This window comes from Ranitomeya imitator, chromosome 4, assembly GCF_032444005.1.
Source record: "Ranitomeya imitator isolate aRanImi1 chromosome 4, aRanImi1.pri, whole genome shotgun sequence".
Lineage (NCBI taxonomy): Eukaryota > Metazoa > Chordata > Amphibia > Anura > Dendrobatidae > Ranitomeya > Ranitomeya imitator.
This window is the reverse complement of record NC_091285.1, coordinates 398,024,198-398,050,884: the sequence shown is the minus strand read 5'-3', so window position 1 is coordinate 398,050,884 and position 26,687 is coordinate 398,024,198. Positions and strand designations below refer to the sequence as shown.

At 43.2% G+C, this 26,687-nt stretch overlaps 1 protein-coding gene across 1 annotated transcript; it reads right to left on the bottom strand.

Annotated features, from left to right (window-relative positions):
* Positions 1-267: 267 nt before the first annotated feature.
* LOC138674141 (acrosin-like) lies at positions 268-21,679 on the bottom strand (the record flags this gene model as incomplete). Its single annotated transcript, XM_069762061.1, has 4 exons — positions 268-465; positions 567-712; positions 16,344-16,609; positions 21,441-21,679. Coding segments are annotated over 4 exons (837 nt in total), but the record flags the coding sequence as incomplete, so codon positions are not given.
* Between the last annotated feature and the right edge of the window lie 5,008 nt (positions 21,680-26,687).

The following is a 26,687-nucleotide window of genomic DNA, read 5'->3' as shown; positions in this document are numbered from 1 at the left end:
GTGAAGTCTGTGTTCGGGGTCTGTGCCCAAATAGTAGGTGTTCAGTATGGACACCGAACTTTATTGTTCAGGTTCGCCCATCTCTATTTTCTAGACTCTTTCTGTCCTTCAAAGAGGCATTGTTTAGATGAAAGAGATGCAGCCTAACTTGCAACACCGTGCTCCAAGGAATGTTGGCAGCCACACTAAACAATACCAGAAAATGCTTATGTAAATGTAATTTATTTTTCAAGAAAACAAGTTTAAGGTGTTATTATTGGTAACTATGATTCCTGTTTTTTAGACTTGTCCCCAAGAGGGGATGGATTCAAGTTTTTCCAATATCCAGGTCAGAAAGTATTGGGTAGATGTATAAACGCCGGGGCTTCGTGCTTGTGCACAGCCTGATCCCCAGCTGGTTATTCCTACCACTGAAAATATCCTTGCATTGGGTTCCTTGCACATCAGTGGTCCTCCACTATCACCCTATAGGGATAGAAAAGAAATATATCAATGCACATATCTGAAGAATATTTATATATGGATCTTAAAAATATAAATTACTACATTTCATCACATGTGATTACCTGGCAACTGTCAATGCCTCCTTTTTCATAGCCTGCACATAGGTTGTAGACACCCACATCACCATTATACCATGAAGGGCTATTGCATTTATTATTAGGAATCAACTGCACTTGAGCTTCTTGAAGAATATCCGATGGTTCAGTGGCTGCAAATTAAACAATATTATATGTATAACTCATGGTATAGGACACCATAAAGTCAATCCATATACAGTGCCTTGCGAAAGTATTCGGCCCCCTGGAACTTTTCAACCTGGGCACTCTGCATGGTTAGTACCTAGTACCACCCCCTTTTGAAAGTATCACAGCTTGTATAGCATCACAGATTTATATATACACAAAATATGGGTAATAATAATATAGATAACACAGTTTTCTATTAAAGGGACACTGTCACCTGAATTTGGAGGGAACAATCTTCAGCCATGGAGGCGGGGTTTTGGGGTTTTTGATTCACCCTTTCCTTACCCGCTGGCTGCATGCTGGCTGCAATATTGGATTGAAGTTCATTCTCTGTCCTCCATAGTACACACCTGCGCAAGGCAAGATTACCTTGTGCAGGCATGTACTACGGAGGACAGAGAATGAACTTCAATCCAATATTGCAGCCAGCATGCAGCCAGCGGGTAAGGAAAGGGTGAATCAAAACCCCGCCTCCATGGCTGAAGATTGTTCCCTCCAAATTCAGGTGACAGTGTCCCTTTAAACTTACTGCATTATATGCAATACCTTATTCAATGTTTTCTTTACATACAGTACAGACCAAAAGTTTGGACACACCCTCCCATTTGAAGATTTTTCTGTATTTTCATGACTATGAAAATTGTACATTAACACTGAAGGCATCAAAACTATGAATTAACACATGTGGAATTATATACTTAACAAAAAAAGTGTAAACAACTGAAAATATGTCTTATATTCTAGGTTCTTCAAAATAGCCACCTTTTGCTTTGATGACTGCTTTGCACACTCTTGGCATTCTCTTGATGAGCTTCAAGAGGTAGTCACCGGGAATGGTCGTCCAACAATCTTGAAGGAGTTCCCAGAGATGCTTAGCACTTGTTGGCCCTTTTGCCTTCACTCTGCGGTCCAGCTCACCCCAAACCATCTTGATTGGGTTCAGGTCTGGTGACTGTGGAGGCCAGGTCATCTGGCGTAGCACCCCATCACTCTCCTTCTTGGTCAAATAGCCCTTACACAGCCTGGAGGTGTGTTTGGAGTCATTGTCCTGTTGAAAAATAAATGATGGTCCAGCTAAACGCAAACCGGATGGAATAGCATACCGCTGCAAGATGCTGTGGACACCATGCTGGTTCAGTATGCTGTTGTGAATTCTGTGGCTGAGTTCACTTCTGTGGTCACAAGTGGTATTGCAGTCTCTGGGCTTCCTCCCTCAGGTGTTTTGGTGAGCTCGTTGGCTGCCTTGCTATTTAGCTCCACCTGAGTCTGTCTTCCTTGCTCCTTGTCAATGTTCCAGTGTTGGATCTGAGCTACTGCATCTCTCCTTGGGCCTGCTGCTCTGCTAGATAAGTGCTTCTAGTTTGTTTTCTGTTTTTTCTGTCCAGCTTGCTATTAACTTTTGCTGGAAGCTCTGAGAAGCAAAGGGGTGCACCGCCGTGCTGTTAGTTCGGCACGGTGGGTCTTTTTGCCCCTTTGCGTGGTTTTCGTTTTAGGGTTTTTGTAGACTGCATAGTTCTCTTTGCTATCCTCGCTCTGTCTAGAATATCGGGCCTCACTTTGCTGAATCTATTTCATTCCTACGTTTGTCTTTTCATCTTGCTAACAGTCATTATATGTGGGGGGCTGCCTATTCCTTTGGGGTATTTCTCTGAGGTAAGTCAGGCTTGTATTTCTATCTTCAGGCTAGTCAGCTCCTCAGGCAGTGCCGAGTTGCATAGGTAGTGATAGGCGCAATCCACTGCTGCTTATAGTTGTGTGAGGATAGATCAGGTACTGCAGTCTACAGAGATTCCACGTCTCAGAGCTCGTCCTATTGTTTTTGGTTATTGCCAGATCTCTGTATGTGCGCTGATTACTGCACGCTGTGTTGCCTGATTGCCAGCCATAACAGTACAAGGAGCCACACCAATGATTCCCAATAGAGGGAAAAAAGAAATCCTGACATCATTTTTTTTTCTTAGCTCTGTCTTCAGTCTTTTTTTTCCCCTAGACATTACAGTGCTTCAGGACACAGCTGTGGACATGGATATTCAGGCTCTGTGCTCCTCAATGGATAATCTCGTTGTAAATGTACAAAAGATTCAAGATACTATTGATCAGAAATCGATGCTAGAACCAAGAATTCCGATTCCTGATTTGTTTTTTGGTGACAGAACTAAGTTCCTGAGCTTCAGAAATAATTGTAAGCTATTTTTGGCCTTGAAACCTCATTCTTCTGGTAATCCTATTCAACAGGTTTTGATTATTATTTCTTTTTTGCGCGGCGACCCACAGGACTGGGCGTTTTCTCTTGCACCAGGAGATTCTGCATTGAGTAATGTTGATGCATTTTTCCAGGCGCTGGGATTGCTTTACGATGAGCCTAATTCAGTGGATCAGGCTGAGAAAAATCTGCTGGCTTTATGCCAGGGTCAGGATGATGTAGAAGTATATTGTCAGAAATTTAGGAAGTGGTCAGTACTCACTCTGTGGAATGAATCTGCACTAGCGGCTTTGTTCAGAAAGGGTCTCTCTGAAGCTCTTAAGGATGTAATGGTGGGATTTCCTATGCCTGCTGGTTTGAATGAGTCTATGTCCTTGGCCATTCAGATCGGTCGTCGCTTGCGCGAGCGTAAATCTGTGCACCATCTGGCGGTATTGTCTGAGAGTAAACCTGAGCCTATGCAGTGCGACAGGACTATGACTAAAGTAGAACGGCAAGAACACAGACGTCTGAACAGACTGTGTTTCTATTGTGGTGATTCTACTCATGCTATTTCTAATTGTCCTAAACGCACTAGGCGGTTCGATAGCTCTGCCGTTATTGGTACTGTACAGTCCAAATTCCTTTTGTCCATTACCTTAATGTGCTCTTTGTCATCGTATTCTGTCATGGCGTTTGTGGATTCAGGCGCTGCCCTGAATCTGATGGATTTGGATTATGCTAAACGTTGTGGATTTTTCTTGGAGCCTTTGCGGTGTCCTATTCCGTTGAGAGGAATTGATGCTACACCTTTGGCCAAGAATAAGCCTCAGTACTGGGCCCAGCTGACCATGTGCATGGCTCCTGCACATCAGGAAGTTATTCGCTTTCTGGTACTGCATAATTTGCATGATGTGGTCGTGTTGGGGTTGCCATGGCTACAAACCCATAATCCAGTATTGGATTGGAACTCTATGTCGGTAACCAGCTGGGGTTGTCAGGGAGTACATGGTGATGTTCCATTTTTGTCTATTTCGTCATCCATTCCTTCTGACATCCCAGAGTTCTTGTCGGACTTTCAGGATGTATTTGAAGAGTCCAAGTCTGATGCCCTACCTCCGCATAGGAATTGTGATTGTGCTATCGATTTGATTCCTGGTAGTAAATTTCGTGTCTCCCCTTTTCCTCATAGTTTGTAAGCTTGCGAGCAGGGCCCTCACTCCTCCTGGTATCTGTTTTGAACTGTATTTCTGTTATGCTGTAATGTCTATTGTCTGTACAAGTCCCCTCTATAATTTGTAAAGCGCTGCGGAATATGTTGGCGCTATATAAATAAAATTATTATTATTATTATAAATTCCCTAAGGGTCGTTTATTTAATTTGTCCGTACCTGAACACACCGCTATGCGCAGTTATGTGAAGGAGTCCCTGGAGAAGGGACATATTCGCCCATCGTCGTCACCATTGGGAGCAGGGTTCTTTTTTGTAGCCAAGAAGGATGGTTCGCTAAGACCGTGTATTGATTACCGCCTTCTTAATAAGATCACTGTTAAGTTTCAGTATCCCTTGCCATTGATTTCTGACTTGTTTGCTCGGATTAAGGGGGCTAGTTGGTTTACTAAGATTGATCTTCGTGGTGCGTATAATCTGGTGAGAATCAGGCAGGGAGATGAATGGAAAACGGCATTTAATACGCCCGAGGGTCATTTTGAGTATCTGGTGATGCCGTTCGGACTTGCCAATGCTCCATCTGTTTTTCAGTCTTTTATGCATGACATTTTCCGTGAGTATCTGGATAAATTCTTGATTGTTTACTTGGATGACATTTTGATCTTCTCAGATGATTGGGAGTCTCATGTGAAGCAAGTCAGAATGGTTTTCCAGGTACTGCGTGCTAATTCCTTGTTCGTGAAGGGATCAAAGTGTCTCTTCGGTGTGCAGAAAGTTTCATTTTTGGGGTTCATCTTTTCCCCTTCTACTATCGAGATGGATCCGGTTAAGGTTCAGGCCATCCAGGATTGGACTCAGCCGACATCTCTAAAAAGTCTGCAGAAATTCCTGGGCTTTGCTAATTTTTATCGTCGCTTCATCTGTAATTTTTCTAGCATTGCCAGACCATTGACCGATTTGACCAAGAAGGGTGCTGATTTGGTTAATTGGTCTTCTGCTGCCGTGGAAGCTTTTCAGGAGTTGAAGCGTCGTTTTTGCTGTGCCCCTGTGTTGTGTCAACCTGATGTTTCTCTTCCGTTCCAGGTCGAGGTTGATGCTTCTGAGATTGGTGCAGGGGCGGTTTTGTCACAGAGAGGTTCTGGTTGCTCAGTGTTCAAACCATGTGCTTTCTTTTCCAGGAAATTTTCTGCTACTGAGCGTAATTATGATGTGGGCAACCGAGAGTTGATGGCCATGAAGTGGGCATTCGAGGAGTGGCGTCATTGGCTTGAGGGTGCTAAGCATCGCGTGGTGGTTTTGACTGATCATAAGAACCTTACTTATCTTGAGTCTGCCAAGCGCTTGAATCCTAGACAGGCCCGTTGGTCGTTATTTTTTGCTCGTTTTGATTTTGTGATTTCATACCTTCCGGGCTCTAAAAATGTGAAGGCGGATGCTCTGTCTAGGAGTTTTGTGCCCGACTCTCCGGGGTTATCTGAGCCGGCGAGTATCCTCAAGGAAGGAGTCATTGTGTCTGCCATCTCCCCTGATTTGCGGAGAGTGTTGCAGAAATTTCAGGCTAATAAACCTGATCGTTGTCCGGCCGAGAAACTGTTCGTCCCTGATAGGTGGACTAGTAAAGTTATCTCTGAACTTCATTGTTCGGTGCTGGCCGGTCATCCAGGAATCTTTGGTACCAGGGAGTTGGTTGCTAGATCCTTCTGGTGGCCATCTCTGTCACGGGATGTGCGTGCTTTTGTGCAGTCCTGTGGAATTTGTGCTAGGGCTAAGCCCTGCTGTTCACGTGCCAGTGGGTTGCTTTTGCCCTTGCCGGTCCCGAAGAGGCCTTGGACACATATTTCGATGGATTTCATTTCTGACCTTCCCGTTTCTCAAAAAATGTCGGTCATTTGGGTGGTCTGTGATCGCTTTTCTAAAATGGTCCATCTGGTGCCCTTGGTCAAATTGCCTTCCTCCTCTGATTTGGTGCCTTTGTTCTTCCAGCATGTGGTTCGTTTACATGGCATTCCTGAGAATATTGTTTCTGACAGAGGTTCCCAGTTTGTCTCGAGGTTCTGGCGAGCCTTTTGTGGTAGGATGGGCATTGACCTATCTTTCTCCTCGGCCTTCCATCCTCAGACTAATGGCCAGACCGAACGAACCAATCAGACCTTGGAAACATATCTGAGATGTTTTGTTTCCGCTGACCAGGATGATTGGGTGTCATTTTTGCCGTTGGCTGAGTTCGCCCTTAATAATCGGGCCAGCTCGGCTACCTTGGTCTCTCCATTTTTCTGCAATTCTGGGTTCCATCCTCGTTTCTCTTCAGGACAGGTTGAGTCTTCGGACTGTCCTGGTGTGGATTCTGTGGTGGACAGGTTGCAGCAGATCTGGACTCAGGTAGTGGACAATTTGACCTTGTCCCAGGAGAAGGCTCAGCTTTTCGCTAATCGCAGACGCCGTGTGGGACCCCGACTTCGTGTTGGGGATCTGGTTTGGTTATCTTCTCGTCATATTCCTATGAAGGTTTCCTCTCCTAAATTTAAACCTCGTTTTATTGGTCCGTATAGGATTTCTGAGATTCTCAATCCGGTGTCTTTTCGTCTGATCTTCCCAGACTCCTTTTCCATACATAATGTATTCCATAGGTCGTTGTTGAGGAGATACGTGGCACCTATGGTTCCATCTGTGGAGCCTCCTGCCCCTGTTTTGGTGGAGAGGGAATTGGAGTATATTGTGGAGAAGATTTTGGATTCTCGTGTCTCTAGACGGAAACTCCAGTATCTGGTCAAATGGAAGGGTTATGCTCAGGAAGATAATTCCTGGGTTTTTGCCTCTGATGTCCATGCCCCAGATCTTGTTCGTGCCTTTCATGTGGCTCATCCTGGTCGGCCTGGGGGTTCTGGTGAGGGTTCGGTGACCCCTCCTCAAGGGGGGGGTACTGTTGTGAATTCTGTGGCTGAGTTCACTTCTGTGGTCACAAGTGGTATTGCAGTCTCTGGGCTTCCTCCCTCAGGTGTTTTGGTGAGCTCGTTGGCTGCCTTGCTATTTAGCTCCACCTGAGTCTGTCTTCCTTGCTCCTTGTCAATGTTCCAGTGTTGGATCTGAGCTACTGCATCTTTCCTTGGGCCTGCTGCTCTGCTAGATAAGTGCTTCTAGTTTGTTTTCTGTTTTTTCTGTCCAGCTTGCTATTAACTTTTGCTGGAAGCTCTGAGAAGCAAAGGGGTGCACCGCCGTGCTGTTAGTTCGGCACGGTGGGTCTTTTTGCCCCTTTGCGTGGTTTTCGTTTTAGGGTTTTTGTAGACTGCATAGTTCTCTTTGCTATCCTCGCTCTGTCTAGAATATCGGGCCTCACTTTGCTGAATCTATTTCATTCTTACGTTTGTCTTTTCATCTTGCTAACAGTCATTATATGTGGGGGGCTGCCTATTCCTTTGGGGTATTTCTCTGAGGTAAGTCAGGCTTGTATTTCTATCTTCAGGCTAGTCAGCTCCTCAGGCAGTGCCGAGTTGCATAGGTAGTGATAGGCGCAATCCACTGCTGCTTATAGTTGTGTGAGGATAGATCAGGTACTGCAGTCTACAGAGATTCCACGTCTCAGAGCTCGTCCTATTGTTTTTGGTTATTGCCAGATCTCTGTATGTGCGCTGATTACTGCACGCTGTGTTGCCTGATTGCCAGCCATAACAGCATGCCTTCAATTTTGAATAAATCCACAACAGTGTCACCAGCAAAGCACACCCACACCATCACACCCCCTCCTCCATGCTTCATGGTGGGAACCAGGCATGTAGAATCCATCAGTTCACCTTTTCTGCATCGCACAAAGACATGGTGGTTGGAACCAAAGATCTAAAATTTGGACTCATCAGACCAAAGCACAGATTTCCACTGGTCTAATCTCCATACCTTGTGTCATTTAGCCCAAACAAGTCTCTTCTGCTTGTTGCCTGTCCTTAGCAGTGGTTTCCTAGCAGCTATTTACCATGAAGGCCTGCTGCACAAAGTCTCCTCTTAACAGTTGTTGTAGAGATGTGTCTACTGCTAGAATTCTGTGTGGCATTGACCTGGTCTCTAATCTGAGCTTCTGTTAACCTGTGATTTCTGAGGCTGGTGACTCAGATAAACTTATCCTCAGAAGCAAAGGTGACTCTTGGTCTTCCTTTCCTGGGGCGGTCCTCATGTGAGCCAGTTTTTTTGTAGCACTTGATGGTTTTTGCCACTAAACTTGGGGACACTTTCAAAGTTTTCCCAATTTTTCGGACTGACTGACCTTCATTGCTTAAAGTAATGATGGCCACTCATTTTTCTTTACTTAGCTGTTTTTTTCTTGCCATAATACAAATTCTAACAGTCTATTCAGTAGGACTATCAGCTGTGTATCCACCAGACTTCTGCACAACACAACTGATGGTCCCAACCCCATTTATAAGGCAAGAAATCCCACTTATTAAACCTGACAGGGCACACCTGTGAAGTGAAAACCATTCCCGGTGACTACCTCTTGGAGCTCATCAAGAGAATGCCAAGAGCGTGCAAAAGCAGTCATCAAAGCAAAAGGTGGCTAATTTGAAGAACCTAGAATATAAGACATATTTTCAGTTGTTTCACACTTTTTTGTTAAGTATATAATTCCACATGTGTTAATTCATAGTTTTGATGCCTTCAATGTGAATGTACAATTTTCATAGTCATGAAAATACAGAAAAATCTTTAAATGAGATGGTGTGTCCAAACTTTTGGTCTGTACTGTACATGTTATCACGGGTTTACCGCGGCAGAGGGGGGGCCAGAAAACCATGGTGTCTGATTTTACGTACTCCAGCACTGATTAGAAGCACTTCACCATCATATTAAACAGTGCAGGTTTCTGCTAGCAGTGCAGGGGTAAATTTGTTCAGTTGAGTACCCCAGAAGCCTTCCTGTTTTGATGGTCTCAGCTGTTCAGTGTTTGCCACTCCCCTCTGCTATGTACACTTTCCTCTAGCAACTGAGATTGCCAGTGCTAGTTTTATACTGCCTGATTCTGGAGTTAAGGAGTTGTTTGTTTGAGGAAGTGTTTGGTGTGTTATTCTAAAGACTGTTGCTTGATGATTCATCTGTGTATATTCTCATACATAGTTACATACATAGTTATTAAGGTTGAAGGAAGACTTTAAGTCCATCTAGTTCAACCCATAGCCTAATCTAACATGCCCTAACATGTTGATCCAGAGGAAGGCAAAAAAAAACCATGTGGCAAAGAGTAAGCTCAACATTGGGGAAAAAAAATTCCTTCCCGACTCCACACACGGCATTCAGACTAATTCTCTGGATCAACGCCCTATCAAGGAATCTAGTGTATATATCCTGTAACATTATACTTTTCCAGAAAGGTCTCAAGTCCCCTCTTAAATTTAAGTAACGAATCACTCATTACAACATCATACGGCAGAGAGTTCCATAGTCTCACTGCTCTTACAGTAAAGAATACGCGTCTGTTATTATGCTTAAACCTTCTTTCCTCCAGACGTAGAGGATGCCCCCTTGTCCCTGTCTCAGGTCTATGATTAAAAGATCATCAGAAAGGTCTTTGTACTGTCCCCTCATCCTCTCCTATTTGGTTTTTGCTTCCTTTATTTTCTGGTGTTCCACTCCGTTGTTTGTGAGTGCATATTTGTATGATTGGCATTTTCACTTATCCCGTTGAAGCGCTAAGTGGCACGAAACGGCCGTCGTCTTACACCAGCTCGCACATCCCAGCAACCTGTTCCTCTAGCCATGACATTTTAAAGTTTGAATAAAGGATGAAGTTTTAAGTACTGGTGAGTGCTATCTGCATTTTTCTTCTTTGCTGTGACACATGTACTTATTAACTAGCAATTAGGTGACTACTGTTCCCTGTACATCTCAGCTTAACCCCTTCCCGACCTGTGACACAGCGTATGCGTCATGAAAGTCGGTGCCAATCCGACCTGTGACGCATATGCTGTGTCACAGAAAGATCGCGTCCCTGCAGATCGGGTGAAAGGGTTAACTCCCATTTCACCCGATCTGCAGGGACAGGGGGAGTGGTAGTTTAGCCCAGGGGGGGTGGCTTCACCCCCTCGTGGCTACGATCGCTCTGATTGGCTGTTGAAAGTGAAACTGCCAATCAGAGCGATTTGTAATATTTCACCTAAAAAAATGGTGAAATATTACAATCCAGCCATGGCCGATGCTGCAATATCATCGGCCATGGCTGGAAATACTAATGTGCCCCCACCCCACCCCTCCGATCGCCCCCCCAGCCCCCCGATCTGTGGCCCGCTCCCCTCCGTCCTGTGCTCCGCTCCCCCGTCCTCCTGTCCGCTCCCCCCGTGCTCCAATCACACCCCCCCGCACTCCGATCCCCCCCGTGCTCCGATCCACCCCCCCTGCACACCGATCCACCCCCCCTGCACACCGATCCACCCGCCCGCACACCGATCACTCTCCCCCATGCTCCGATCCCTCCCCCCCGTGCTCCGACGCCCCCCCGTGCCCTGATCTCCCCCCCCTGTGCCCTGATCTCCCCCCCTTATACTTACCGATCCTGGCGGGGTCCGTCCGTCTTCTTCCCCGAGCGCCGCAATGTTCCAAAATGGCGGGCGCATGCGCAGTGCGCCCGCCGAATCTGCCGGCCGGCAGATTCGTTCCAATGTGAATTTTGATCACTGTGATATAATCTATCACAGTGGTCAAAATAAAAAAACAGTAAATGACCCCCCCATTTGTCCCCCATAGATAGGGACAATAATAAAATAAAGAATTTTTTTTTTTTTCCACTAAGGTTGGAGTTAGAACTAGGGTTAGGGTTAGGGTTAGGGGTAGGGTTAGGGGTAGGGTTAGGGGTAGGGGTAGGGTTAGGGGTAGGGTTAGGGGTAGGGTTAGGGGTAGGGGTAGGGGTAGGGTTAGGGGTAGGGTTAGGGGTAGGGGTAGGGTTAGGGTTTCGATATGTGCACACGTATTCTGGTCCTCTGCGGATTTTTCCGCAGCGGATTTGATAAATCCGCAGTGCTAAACCGCTGCGGATTTATGGCAGATTTACCGCGGTTTTTCTGCGCATTTCACTGCGGTTTTACAACTGCGATTTTCTATTGGAGCAGTTGTAAAACCGCTGTGGAATCCGCAGAAAGAAGTGACATGCTGCGGAATGTAAACCGCTGCGTTTCCGTGCAGTTTTTCCGCAGCATGTGTACAGCGATTTTTGTTTCCCATAGGTTTACATTGAAATGTAAACTCATGGGAAACTGCTGCGGATCCGCAGCGTTTTCCGCAGCGTGTGCACATACCTTTAGAATTAGGCTATGTGCACACGGTGCGGATTTGGCTGCGGATCCGCAGCGGATTGGCCGCTGCGGATCCGCAGCAGTGTTCCATCAGGTTTACAGTACCATGTAAACCTATGGAAAACCAAATCCGCTGTGCCCATGGTGCGGAAAATACCGCACGAAAACGCTGCGTTGTATTTTCCGCAGCATGTCAATTCTTTGTGCGGATTCCGCAGCGTTTTACACCTATTCCTCAATAGGAATCCGCAGGTGAAATCCGCAGTAAATCCGCAGGTAAAACGCAGTGCCTTTTACCCGCGGATTTTTCAAAAATGGTGCGGAAAAATCTCACACGAATCCGCAACGTGGGTACATAGCCTTAGGGTTAGGGTTGGGTTGGAATTAGGGTTGTGGTTAGGGTTAGGGGTGTGTTGGGGTTAGGGTTGTGGTTAGGGTTACGGCTACAGTTGGGATAAGGGTTAGGGGTGTGTTGGCGTTAGAATTGAGGGGTTTCCACTGTTTAGGCACATCAGGGGGTCTCCAAACGCAACATGGCGCCACCATTGATTCCAGCCAATCTTTTATTCAAAAAGTCAAATGGTGCTCCTTCCCTTCCGAGCCCCGACGTGTGCCCAAACAGTGGTTTACCCCCACATATGGGGTATCAGTGTACTCAGGACAAACTGGGCAACAATTACTGGGGTCCAATTTCTCCTGTTACCCTTGAGAAAATAAAAAATTGCTTGCTAAAACATCATTTTTGAGGAAAGAAAAATGATTTTTTATTTTCACGGCTCTGCGTTGTAAACGTCTGTGAAGCACTTGGGGGTTCAAAGTGCTCACCACATATCTAGATAAGTTCCTTGGGGGGTCTAGTTTCCAAAATGGGGTCACTTGTGGGGGGTTTCTACTGTTTAGGCACACCAGGGGCTCTGCAAACGCAGCGTGACGCCCGCAGACCATTCCATCAAAGTCTGCATTTCAAAACGTCACTACTTGACTTCCGAGCCCCGACATGTGCCCAAACAGTGGTTTACCCCCACATATGGGGTATCAGCGTACTCAGGACAAACTGGGCAACAATTACTGGGGTCCAATTTCTCCTGTTACCCTTGAGAAAATAAAAAATTGCTTGCTAAAACATCATTTTTGAGGAAAGAAAAATGATTTTTTATTTTCACGGCTCTGCGTTGTAAACGTCTGTGAAGCACTTGGGGGTTCAAAGTGCTCACCACATATCTAGATAAGTTCCTTGGGGGGGTCTAGTTTCCAAAATGGGGTCACTTGTGGGGGGTTTCTACTGTTTAGGCACACCAGGGGCTCTGCAAACGCAACGTGACGCCCGCAGACCATTCCATCAAAGTCTGCATTTCAAAAGTCACTACTTCCCTTCTGAGCCCCGACGTGTGCCCAAACAGTGGTTTACCCCCACATATGGGGTATCAGCGTACTCAGGAGAAACTGGACAACAACTTTTGGGGTCCAATTTCTCCTGTAACCCTTGGGAAAATAAAAAATTCTGGGCTAAAAAATTATTTTTGAGGAAAGAAAACGTATTTATTATTTTCACTGCTCTGTGTTATAAACTTCTGTGAAGCACTTGGGGGTTCAAAGTGCTCACCTCACATCTAGATAAGTTCCTTTCGGGGTCTAGTTTCCAAAATGGGGTCACTTGTGGGGGGTTTCTACTGTTTAGGCACACCAGGGGCTCTGCAAACGCAACGTGACGCCCGCAGACCATTCCATCAAAGTCTGCATTTCAAAAGTCACTACTTCCCTTCTGAGCCCCGACATGTGCCCAAACTGTGGTTTACCCCCACATATGGGGTATCAGCGTACTCAGGAGAAACTGTACAACAACTTTTGGGGTCAAATTTCTCCTGTTACCCTTGGGAAAATAATAAATTGCAGGCTAAAAAATCATTTTAGAGAAAATAAAATTTTTATTTTATTTTCATGGCTCTGCGTTATAAACTTCTGTGAAGCACTTGGAAGTTCAAAGTCCTCACCACATATCTAGATTAGTTCCTTTGGGGGTCTAGTTTCCAAAATGGGGTCATATGTGGGGGATCTCCAATGTTTAGGCACACAGGGGCTCTCCAAACGTGACATGGTGTCCGCTAATGATTGGAGCTAATTTTCCATTTAAAAAGCCAATTGGCGTGCCTTCCCTTCCGAGCCCTGCCGTGCGCCCAAACAGTGGTTTACCCCCACATATGGGGTATCAGCGTACTCAGGACAAACTGGACAACAACATTTGCGGTCCAATTTCTCCTATTACCCTTGGCAAAATAGGAAATTCCAGGCTAAAAATCATTTTTGAGGAAAGAAAAATTATTTTTTATTTTCATGGCTCTGCATTATAAACTTCTGTGAAGCACCTGGGGGTTTAAAGTGCTCAATATGCATCTAGATAAGTTCCTTGGGGGGTCTAGTTTCCAAAATGGGGTCACTTGTGGGGGAGCTCCAATGCATAGGCACACAGGGGCTCTCCAAACGCGACATGGTGTCCGCTAACAATTGGAGCTAATTTTCCATTCAAAAAGTCAAATGGCGCGCCTTCCCTTCCGAGCCCTGCCGTGTGCCCAAACAGTGGTTTACCCCCACATATGAGGTATCGGCGTACTCGGGAGAAATTGCCCAACAAATTTTAGGATTCATTTTATCCTATTGCCCATGTGAAAATGAAAAACTGAGGCGAAAATAATTTTTTTGTGAAAAAAAAAGTACTTTTTCATTTTTACAGATCAATTTGTGAAGCACCTGAGGGTTTAAAGTGCTCAATATGCATCTAGATAAGTTCCTTGGGGGGTCTAGTTTCCAAAATGGGGTCATTTGTGGGGGAGCTCCAATGTTTAGGCACACGGGGGCTCTCCAAACACGACATGGTGTCCGCTAACGATGGAGATAATTTTTCATTCAAAAAGTCAAATGGCGCTCCTTCCCTTCCGAACCTTACCATGTGCCCAAACAGTGGTTTACCCCCACATGTGAGGTATCGGTGTACTCATGAGAAATTGCCCAACAAATTTTAGGATCCATTTTATCCTGTTGCCCATGTGAAAATGAAAAAAATTGAGGCTAAAAGAATTTTTTTGTGAAAAAAAAGTACTTTTTCATTTTTACGGATCAATTTGTGAAGCCCCCAGGGGTTCAAAGTTCTCACTATGCATCTAGATAAGTTCCTTGGGGCGTCTAGTTTCCAAAATGGGGTCACGTGTGGGGGAGCTCCAATTTTTAGGCACACGGGGGCTCTCCAAACGTGACATGGTGTCCGCTAAAGAGTGGAGCCAATTTTTCATTCAAAAAGTCAAATGGCGCTCCTTCCCTTCCAAGCCCTGCCGTGCGCCCAAACAGTGGTTTACCCCCACATATGAGGTATCAGCGTACTCAGGACAAATTGGACAACAACTTTCGTGGTTCAGTTTCTCCTTGTACCATTGGGAAAATAAAAAAAATGTTGCTAAAAGATAATTTTTGTGACTAAAAAGTTAAATGTGCTGTGAAGCACCTGAAGGGTTAAAAAACTTCTTGAATGTGGTTTTGAGCACCTTGAGGGGTGCATTTTTTAGAATGGTGTCACTTTTGGGTATTTTCAGCCATATAGACCCCTCAAACTGACTTCAAATGTGAGGTGGTCCCTAAAAAAAATGGTTTTGTAAATTTCGTTGTAAAAATGAGAAATCGCTGGTCAAATTTTAACTCTTATAACTTCCTAGCAAAAAAAAATTTTGTTTCCAAAATTGTGCTGGTGTAAAGTAGACATGTGGGAAATGTTATTTATTAACTATTTTGTGTCACATAACTCTCTGGTTTAACAGAATAAAAATTCAAAATGTGAAAATTGCGAAATTTTCAAAATTTTCGCCAAATTTCCGTTTTTATCACAAATAAATGCAGAATTTATTGACCTAAATTTACCACTAACATGAAGCCCAATATGTCACGAAAAAACAATCTCAGAACCGCTAGGATCCGTTGAAGCGTTCCTGAGTTATTACCTCATAAAGGGACACTGGTCAGAATTGCAAAAAACGGCCAGGTCATTAAGGTCAAAATAGGCTGGGTCATGAAGGGGTTAACAGGCATCACATCTAATACTCAGTCTGTCACCAGCATGTTTGTCTAGAGACCTCTGGTTGTTACACTGGCATTAATGGGGGTCACCGGTACTTCACGCTGTGCCGCATGTCCCCAATATGTAAGTCACTTGATGCTTAGTGTGTTCGTCTCACTGGCTGCCTTCATTCTCTGAAGCACAGGCCTGACCTGCACCCTTTCCCGTACACATGTGCCAGAAGTAACAGCCCAATTCACCCAAAGCTTCTCTTCAGCATGACAGACATTCCATCCCATCCAATGATCAGGGTCCTTTCTTCAGAGCTTACCTGTGGAGTCTGGATGCTGGGTCTTCACTGGCGAAGTCTGAACATTGGGTCTTGACTGATGAAGTCTGCACTTCAGTGCTTGACCAACAACTTGTTCTGGTACCAAGACACTCTCAGATATCTCTACTCTGGGGATGCTCACACGCTTATTGCGCGGCTCAAATGTCCTCCTCTTATCGCGTCCTGGTACCAGCTTCTTACCCGCCTTTAATATTTAGTAACTGCGACACAGTTTTCACCTGACTCAGAGTCCATTTCAAGCTATTCCTTAAGGGAATACTCTCCCCATCCTACCACACAATATCATGGCTCCACACAGACCTCCATACAGTATGATGGTCCCCACAGCCCTCACATATATGCTGGCCTCCATACAACTCTCCACACAATATAATGGACCCCATACAACCATCCACACTGTGTACTGACCTGCACACCGTATAATAGACTCCACACCTTCCCTACTATATCATTATACTTCCTAATACCCTCTTACTTAACATTTGTCTCTTGATTGATATTGTTGCTTCCATTTTTGCTAGTTATTGCATGCTCAAAAATAAACAATATGCATATATATATATATATATATATCAGATATACCTTCTTCTTCCACCACACCCCAGCCTGCAATGTAGCAATCAGTCTTGAATGAAACATCTGACGTTTTCTGAGGAAGGCATGCTGGTTGAATGAATCTGTTGTAACTTATTGGCCGATCCACAGACAGCAGGGCAATATCATTTTTTTCTGTTTCAAGGTCATAATTCTCATGTATAATCTTTTGAGAAATGCCTCGAATCTCAGTTTCTGGGTCAAAAACTGACAGTTGATGGATTCCAAAAACGAGCCTCCAAGAGTAGACATTGCTAAAACAATAGAAATGATGATATCAGAGGACATAAGCAATTATATATGCTAAACTGGCACTATGAGAAAAGTAAAATAAAGCTAGAGCTATACAGTGAATAGAGGCTATTGATCATTAAGCGTTACAGCTAATGAGAGGCTAGGGATACACAACCGTATTTTCTCTCACTTGAGAAAATTGGTCTGATTATGCTAATCACATTCTGATCATAGTCTGATTAGAGTGTCATCACTGTGATCCAATTTTTTGGGGTGAGAACAAGATGGAAAAAAAGGTATCCATCTTCTACATTATGTCAGTGCGTGAAAATCTGACATCTGAAGATGAGATCTAAATATTGGATGCAAATTGTGTATATTGTGATTTTTTTTCTCCTCGGACAGACTCTGTCCAAGATAAAAATTAGACATGTGCACGGCCCCATAGACTAACACTGGTCCTGGTCAAATACAATGTTTTGTCGGATTGCACTTGGACCAACAATATGGTCGTCTACATGAGCCCTTATGGCTGCCACACAGAATCCAGCAGGGTTTGTGGCCATAACACCTTGACAAGCGCAATGCAACCACACTATTATTGTGTTTTAGTAACTTAACACTGATCTTATGTTACACAGCTACAAGTCACCCTGTAGCCCTAGCCTAAAAGGTGTTTGTCCTTTTTGTATATTGTAACCTGCATTTCATTTTCAAATTAATTATGGAAATGTCACTTTTCACTTCCTACATTAAGTTGTACAGGACATAGATAGAAATGTGTTGTATCTTTTCAGAAAATCTTTTAGTTATATATGTATATGAAAATTCACTTTCCTCACCATCCCCAGGTCCACTACTGAGATTCCGCTGCTGCTCCTGGTATCTCACATTGGCTGCAGCACTGGTGTCATATGGCAACACAGCAGGCAATCACTGTGCTCAGTGGTTCTGTAAGCATGATGCCAGCCCATAGCCAATATCAGATACCGGGAGCAGTGGTGGAGACTTAGTGCTGAACCTGGGAAAGGTGAGTAAACTGGTTGTCTGTCTGCCATTTCAGCCTTCTTTTCTGCTCGCTTTCTACAACTGAACATGGACAAAACAGAATTCATCATCTTTCCCCCATCTCACTCTACCCCTCCACCAGACCTATCCATCAATGTCAATGGCTGCTCACTATCCCCAGTCCCACACGCCCGGTGCCTCGGGGTGATCCTCGACTCTGCCCTCTCTTTCAAGCCACATATCCAAGCCCTTGCCTCCTCCTGTCGTCTCAAACTCAAAAATATTTCCCGGATCCGTGCTTTCCTTGACCGCAACACTGCAAAAACGCTAGTGCATGCCCTTATCATCTCCCGCCTCGACTACTGCAACCTCCTACTCTCTGGACTCCCCTCTAGCACTCTGGCACCACTCCAATCCATCCTACACTCTGCTGCCCGACTAATCCACCTGTCCCCCCGCTATTCCCCAGCCTCTCCCCTGTGTCAAGCCCTTCACTGGCTTCCTATCGCCCAGAGACTCCAGTTCAAAACCCTCACACTGACATACAAAGCCATCCACAACCTGTCTCCTCCATACATCTGTGACATGGTCTCCCGGTACCTACCTACACGCGACCTCCGATCCTCCCAAGACCTCCTTCTCTACTCCCCTCTCATCTCTTCTTCCCATAACCGCATCCAAGACTTCTCCCGTGCTTCCCCCATACTCTGGAACTCTCTACCCCAACACATCAGACTTGCGCCTACCATAGAAACCTTCAAAAAGAACCTGAAGACTCATCTCTTCCGACAAGCCTACAGCCTGCAGTGATCCTCAACCTACTGAACAGCCGTACAGCCAGCTCTTCCCTCTCCTAGTGTATCCTCACCCACCCCCTGCAGACTGTGAGCCCTCGCGGGCAGGGTCCTCCCTCCTTATGTACTCGTGTGCCTTGTTATCTGCTCATGTTTAATGTATTTGTCTATATTTGCCCCGTATTCACATGTAAAGCGCCATGGAATAAATGGCGCTATAAAAATGTATAATAATAATAATAATAGTTTGCTTTTTAAAAAAAAAAAAAAAAAAATGTGTTCAGAGACTAAGATTTCCTTAACTGGTACACCCCCTTTAAGGTCTTATTATAAATAAATAATGTTATATTTCTTTTATGTCAACAAAATACATAAATCTGATCATTATATCTGAATTGAGCAAATAGTCAATATGTCTGAGTTAAAGGGGTAGCCTGGTCTGTTGATTCTACAGTCATGGCCAAAAGTATTGACACCCCTGCAATTCTGTCAGATAATACTCAGTTTCTTCCTGAAAATGATTGCAAACACAAATTATTTGGTATTATTATCTTCATTTAATTTGTCTTAAATGAAAAAACACAAAAGAGAATGAAGCAAAAAGCAAAACATTGATCATTTCACACAAAACTCCAAAAATGGGCCAGACAAAAGTATTGGCACCCTCAGCCTAATACTTGGTTGCACAACCTTTAGCCAAAATAACTTCGACCAACCGCTTCCGGTAACCATCAATGAGTTTCTTACAATGCTCTGCTGGAATTTTAGGCCATTCTTCTTTGCTTTGGCAAACTGCTCCAGGTCCATGATATTTGAAGGGTGCCTTCTCCAAACTGCCATTTTTAGATCTCTCCACAGGTGTTCTATGGGATTCAGGTCTGGACTCATTGCTGGCCACCTTAGAAGTCTCCAGATTGCTGGCCACCTTAGAAGTCTCCAGTGCTTTCTCTCAAAACCATTTTCTAGTGCTTTTTGAAGTGTGTTTTGGGTCATTGTCATTGGAAGACCCATGACCTCTGAGGGAGACCCAGCTTTCTCACACTGGGCCCTACATTATGCTGCAAAATTTGTTGGTAGTCTTCAGACTTCATAATGCCATGCACACGGTCATGCAGTCCAGTGCCAGAGGCAGCAAAGCAACCCCAAAACATCAGGGAACCTCCGCCATGTTTGACTGTAGGGACCGTGTTCTTTTCTTTGAATGCCTCTTTTTTTTCTCCTGTAAACTCTATGTTGATGCCTTTGCCCACAAAGCTCTACTTTTGTCTCATCTGACAAGAGAACATTCTTCCAAAACATTTTAGGCTTTTTCAGGTAAGTCTTGGCAAACTCCAGCCTGGCTTTTTTATGTCTCGGGGTAAGAAGTAGGGTCTTCCTGGGTCTCCTACCATACAGTCACTTTTCAGACGCCGACGGATAGTACGGGTTGACACTGTTGTACCCTCGGACTGCAGGGCAGCTTGAACTTGTTTGGATGCTAGTCAAGGTTCTTTATCCAACATCCGCACAATCTTGCGTTGAAATCTCTAGTCAATTTTTCTTTTCCATCCACATCTAGGGAGGTTAGCCACAGTGCCATGGGCTTTAAACTTCTTGATGACACTGCGCACAGTAGACACAGGAACATTCAGGTCTTTGGAGATAGACTTGTAGCCTTGAGATTGCTCATGCTTGCTGACAATTTGGTTTCTCAAGTCCTCAGACAGTTCTTTGGTCTTCTTTCTTTTCTCCATGCTCCATGTGGTACACACAAGGACACAGGACAGCGGTTGAGTCAACTTTAATCCATGTCAACTGGCTGCAAGTGTGATTTAGTTATTGCCAACACCTGTTAGGTGCCACAGGTAAGTTACAGTTACTGTTAATTACACGAATTAGAGAAGCATCACATGATTTTTCTAACGGTGCCAATACTTTTGTCCACCCCCTTTTTATGTTTGGTGTGGAATTATATCCAATTTGGCTTTAGGACAATTCTTTTTGTGTTTTTTAATTTAAGACTAAATGAAGATAATAATACCAAATAATTTGTGTTTGCAATCATTTTCAGGAAGAAAATGAGTATTATCTGACAGAATTGCAGGGGTGTCAATAATTTTGGCCATGACTGTATGTGACTACAAATTTCTGAATCCTTTTACCTCAAGCTGTCAGGATTCTCCGGTATTGCCAGCTAGAGCAGGCAGTCACATGACCGCAAGTAGGCGAATTGTATTGTTCCAGCCACATTTTGACTAGACGTGCTTGGCCTCAATCACTATAAAAGTACTGAGCAAGGCCGAGCAAGTCTAGTCGGAATGTGGATGTAATCATGCAAATTTCTTACTTGTGGTCTCATCAGCAATAGCAGAGCGTGCGGTGCTCACACTGTAGGGATTCAGAAGTCTCCAGTCACGTAGAATGACTGCAGACTTTTATTGGAAATACTGACAACCCCTTTAAGGATTTACTGTATGGTTCCAATATCATAACGGGATGGAGAACAGCCATAAATTCTCAGTGTGTCGCCATACAGTATCCATACTATGCATAAAGCCTAAACCAACCTTCAGCATTTAGGCCTCATTCAGACTCTCGTGTGTAAAGACCATTATTTCATTGGTGTTTTGGATCCGAGTGTCATCAGTGTTTGGTCAGTATGTCAGTTTTTGCCATTAGTGTTTCATCAGTGATTTTCACAGATGAAAAAAAATAAAAAAAATTAAACCTTCTCTTACAATGTTAATCACGGACAGCGCACGGAAGGCACACTGATGACATCTGTTTGCTATCCGTGATTATCATGGACCCATAGACTTGTAAAGGTAAATTTGATCCATGATTTGGATCAACAACGAGCATATGCACGTGATTTTTTGTGGATCACTTGGTCTGCAAAAAAATTTGAATTTGTCAACAGCCCCACAGATTGCAATGGGTATGTGTTCTGTGAAAAACATGGATAGAAGACGTACATGAAAACAGACATCTGAATGAGGCCTAAACCCTAGGAATTCCCTAAGAACCTTACTACATTCTGTATTACAAAGAGCGTGAAGGGGGTTCTTACTCTTCATGGTACTTGAAGCAGTGAGCAGCTGTCACAACCCAGTGAGTGTTAAGGATTGAGCCTCCGCACAGGTGTATAAAGGTGTCTTCATCTATCGGTTGCTGGATGCTGACTAACCATGGCCAGGACCCAGGTTGGGCATCTCTCCCACCAACAATGCGCGAGCCAATGCTAATGTCGGATAGACGATTTCCGCATGCTAGAAGGGAAGAAAATATTTGGCTGGTTTTTAGTCTTTGCAGTTATAATGCATGAACAATATTGAATTTTATGGATGGAGACCACAGTGTCAAAAAATGTCCAGGATTAAGTATGTTAAGTCATGATGTGTTCATGTCACTAATAATTATATCATGTTTTGGGACTCGTGGCCTGGCAGGCATGTGAGGAAGATTCTCAGCTCAACGCTGCTGCTTCAACCGCTACAAAAATCCTGTAATACCCCCGTAATATACCACGCTTGGGAGACACAAAGTAAAAGCCTGTACCCTACACCTTTGCCATGCAGTGAGGGGATTCGCGGCCCTAAACATTATGACCTGCAGCAGGAAAACCGGAGAAAATAAGCAGCCGCCAAGAGAAAATCTTCCATCCAAAATGGCGTTGGCATCCGAGACTCCTTTCAGAGAAGCTCATGGGATTTGCTAGAATCCATAAGTCACAGGCTACTATTAAGGGGAAGGGAGATCGGGAATTTCCTGATCCGGAGAGGCGGGTAAGCACCGTGGATACCATCTATTTAGACAAGATGGCGCTTAGTTTATATCATACAGATTGTTACTGAAGCTGCGAAATTACATGTTACTAGGATAATAGGTAGCCCCTGTCCTCTTAGGCTGAGAGGAATGTCCAATGGATATAATCTAGTTAATCAAATGTTATCATACCAGTTACTATCTGTTTTGTTTTGGCTTAAAATGTTCTCTTATGACAAGCAGCCAAGAGGCTACAAACTCTTCTATACTGATAGGAATAAATATTGTATACTCCAGGGGTGTCAAACTGCATTCCTCGAGGGCCTCAAACCATGCGTGTTTTCAAGATTTCCTCAGCATTGCACAAGGTGCTGGAATCATTCTCTGCAGGTGATTAAATTATCACCTGTGCAATGCAAGGAAATCCTGAAAACATGACCTGTTTGCAGCCCTCGAGGAATGCAGTTTGACACTCCTGGTATACTCTGCTCAAAAATTGTATCTAACATAAAATGCATTATACTGTACTTTATGGATGACTATAGGCTGTTCAGTATACTATATGGATGCATATGGGGTGCATTATACTATATGGCTGACTAAGGGCTGTACATTATACTTTATGGATTACTATAGGATGTGCATTATACTTTATGTATGGCTATGGGGGTGCATTATGCTTTATGGGTGACTATGGGTTGTGCGTTATACTTTATGGAGGACTATGAGGTGCATTATACTTTATGGATGATTATGAGATGTGGATTATACTTTATGGATGACTATGAGTTGCATTATACGTTATGAATGAATATGGGGTGCATTATACTTTATTGTTGACTATGGGTTGTATTATACTTTATGGATGACTATGGGTCGAATTATACTTTATGGATGACTATGAGGTGCATTATACTTTATGGATGACTATGGGATGTGCATTATACTTTATGGATGACTTTGAGGTACATTATACTTTATGAATGAATATGGGGTGCATTATACTTTATGGATGACTATGTGGTGCATTATACTTTATGGATGGCTATGAGGTGCATTATATTTTATGGATGACTATAGGGGTGCATTATATTTTATGGATGACTATGAGGTGCATTATACAGGTGCTTCTCACAAAATTATAATTTCATCAAAAAGTTAATTTATTTCAGTTCTTCTATACAAAACGTGAAACTCACATATTATATAGAGTCATTAAAAACAGAGTGATCTATTTCAAGTGTTTATTTCTGCTAATGTTGATGATTATGGCTTACAGCCAATGAAAACCCAAAAGTCATTATCTCAGTAAATTAGAATAATTAACAAAAAACACCTGCAAAAGCTTCCTAAGCATTTAAAATGGTCCCTTAGTCTGTTTCAGTAGGCTCCACAATCATGGGGAAGACTGCTGACTTGACAGATGTTCAGAAGGCAGTCATTGACACACTCCACAAGGAGGGTAAGACCCAAAAGGTCATTGCTAAAGAAGCTGGCTGTTCACAGAGTGTTGTATCCAAGCATATTAATGGAAAGTTGAGTGGAAGGAAAATGTGTGGTAGAAAAAGGTGCACAAGCAACCTGGATAACCAGTGCCTTGAAAGAATTGTTAAGAAAAGGCCACTCAAAAATTTGGGGGACATTCACAAAGAGTTGACTGCTGCTGAAGCTTTAAGAACCACCACACACAGATGTATCCAGGACATGGCCTACAAGTGTTGCATTCCTTGTGTCAAGCCACTCATGTCCAATAGACAACACCAGAATCATCTTACCTGGGCCAAGGAGAAAACGAACTGGACTGTTGCTCAGTGGTCCAAGGTGGTGTTTTCAGATGAAAGTAAATTTTGCATTTCATTTGGAAATCAAGCTCCCAGAGTCTGGAGGAAGAGTGGAGAGGCACACAATCCACGCTGCTTGAGGTCTAGTGTGAAGTTTCCACAATCAGTTATAGTTTGGGAAGCCATGTCATCTGCTGGTATAGATCCACTGTGTTTTATCAAGACCAAAGTCAGCGCAGCCGCTTACCAGGTAATTTTAGAGCACTTCATGCTTCCCTCTGCCGACAAGCTTTTCGGAGATGGAAATTTCATTCTGCAGCAGGACTTGCCACCTGTCCAAACTACCAAAATTACCAATACCTGCTTTAAAAGCAACAGTATCACTGTGCTTGATTGGCCAGCAAACTTGCCTGACCTTAACCCCATGGAGATTCTATGGGGGTATTATCAAGAGGAAGATGAGTGACACCAGACCCAACAATGCAGATGAGCGGAAGGCTGCTATCAAAGCAACCTGGGCTTCCATAACACCTCAGCAGTGCTACAGGCTGATTGCCTCTATGCCACTTGCATTGATGCAATAATTGATGCAAATGGAGCCCCGACCAAGTATTGAGTGCATTTATTGAACATACATTTCAGTAGGCCAACATTTCGGATTTTAAAATCATTTTTCAACCTGGGGTTTTAAATTATTCTATTTTAAATTATTTTAATTAGGTTTTCATTGGCTGTAAGTCATAATCATCAACATTAACCGGAATAAACACTTGAAATAGATCACTCTTTTGTAATGACTCTATATAATATATGAATTTCACTTTCACTGCAAAGTATGACAATACAAATTGAGCATCATCTCAACTTCAAATTTTACCAGGCATCATATATACACTATTATACAAATATAATGATGAGGAAGTGACTATCACGAAACGCGCGTTGGGGTGTCGGGAGCACCTGCATCAGACCTTGTATTCATATGTAAGTTCCTTTGTCTTTATTATGCCTACTCTGATGTGCGTATGAATGTTTCTTTGGCACCATATATTAGATTAAATACACAATCATGTTTGCATGCTTTTTAGCAGCATTTTATATTCATGAAGCACCTATTCACATTTTATATATATTGAATACATAATTATGTTTACATGCTTTTTCAGCAGCAGCTTATATTTATGGAGCACCTTATTGCATTCAATGTATATTTAATTATACTTGAACCTGATATGCATTACAGGCTTTAGAACTTTAGAAAAAGGCACTTTACAGGATTATATTTTATGCACTATTTATTTGTATATTTGTTTAAGCTAATTTAAAGAATACTTTTCAGCATCTAATGTATTTTCATGTTGAGTAGGATTCTATATATGGGTCAATGATGAATTTAAGGTCTCCCTTAAACTGTTATTAAAATTGCGGCATCTGTTTTGGCTTTGGCATTTGTTTCATATGTTTTAGTCTACAAAGAATAAATAAAGATTTAAAAATTATTTTATATCATATATATACACTAGTTATTTAATTTTTGTATTTTACATAGATGCTGAGTTAAATTATCTTATAGTGATGTTGCTCCAACACTTTTATAGTATGCAATGAGATATACAAGATTGGAAATAAGGTGTTTCTATCAATTTGTCAGCATCTGAAATCACGTCTAATTTTCTTTGTTTGCATACTTACTGTTAGGGACAGGAAAGCCAGTGGCATAATCCTTCAAATGCCATAGCAAAATGGAGATGGCATGTACAAACAACTGGAACTTCATTGCCACTTTGTGTCTTCCCAGATGCTAACGAGAATAACTGTAACTAGACCTCAGTTTAGAATGTTGGAGATGGCAGCATAGTGACCTAACAATGCAATGTGATTGTTGCATGCCCAGTTCTACAGTGTGACATCATGATGGAATTATTAGGCCCTTATGGGGCTTATTGAGGAAAAAGGACTGCCCCTTATAGTGCATTCATAACAGTATTGTAGGGAGTATGCTGTGTTTTTGCAATATTCTTGTTTAGATTTTTTTTTTAAAGTAGGCTCTAATGTAGTAATTTTTTTTCTTAGACATCTCTATGGAAAGATGATAAACTCCTAATGTCGGTTTCACACATTTGACTTTCATGGTCTCAGTATGGGCTGCAATATTTGGACTGGCCCCGGGTCTTCTGACCCAAACTCGAAATCCTTATGCATACCAATGAGGCTGTTGAATTGGGGTCAGCAAACCAATGACCGACTTACACATCACAGTCAATAATAGGCTGATTTCACACTTATAGCAAAATAAAGTTGCACTCTGTAGCCCTTTAACATGCAAAGATGAAATATATGAAATTTGAATTGCATTACTACACTAGAAAATAGTAAAAATTGAAATACTTGGCTCATAAGTTGTCCAATTCATGTGTACCTGGCAGGGTCGATAAAGCTGCCGGGTACACACACATACTCACGCCCGGGGCCCTGGGCCACCCACCAAGCAGGGGCCTCCCACCAATATAGGGATAAATATCTCAAAACATGTAAAATACACGTTTCTTTGCTAATTTTGCAACAAAAAACTGGGAAAACTTATTGACTAGAGTATAAGCCTAGGGTGGAAAATGCAGCAGCTACCAGTAAATGTCAAAAATAAAAATAGGTACCAATAAAAGTAAAATTAATTGAGACATCAGTAGGTTAAGTGTTTTTGAATAGCCATATTGAATCAGGAGCCCCATATAATGCTCCTGATGTTCATGATGGGCCCCATAAGGTGCTCC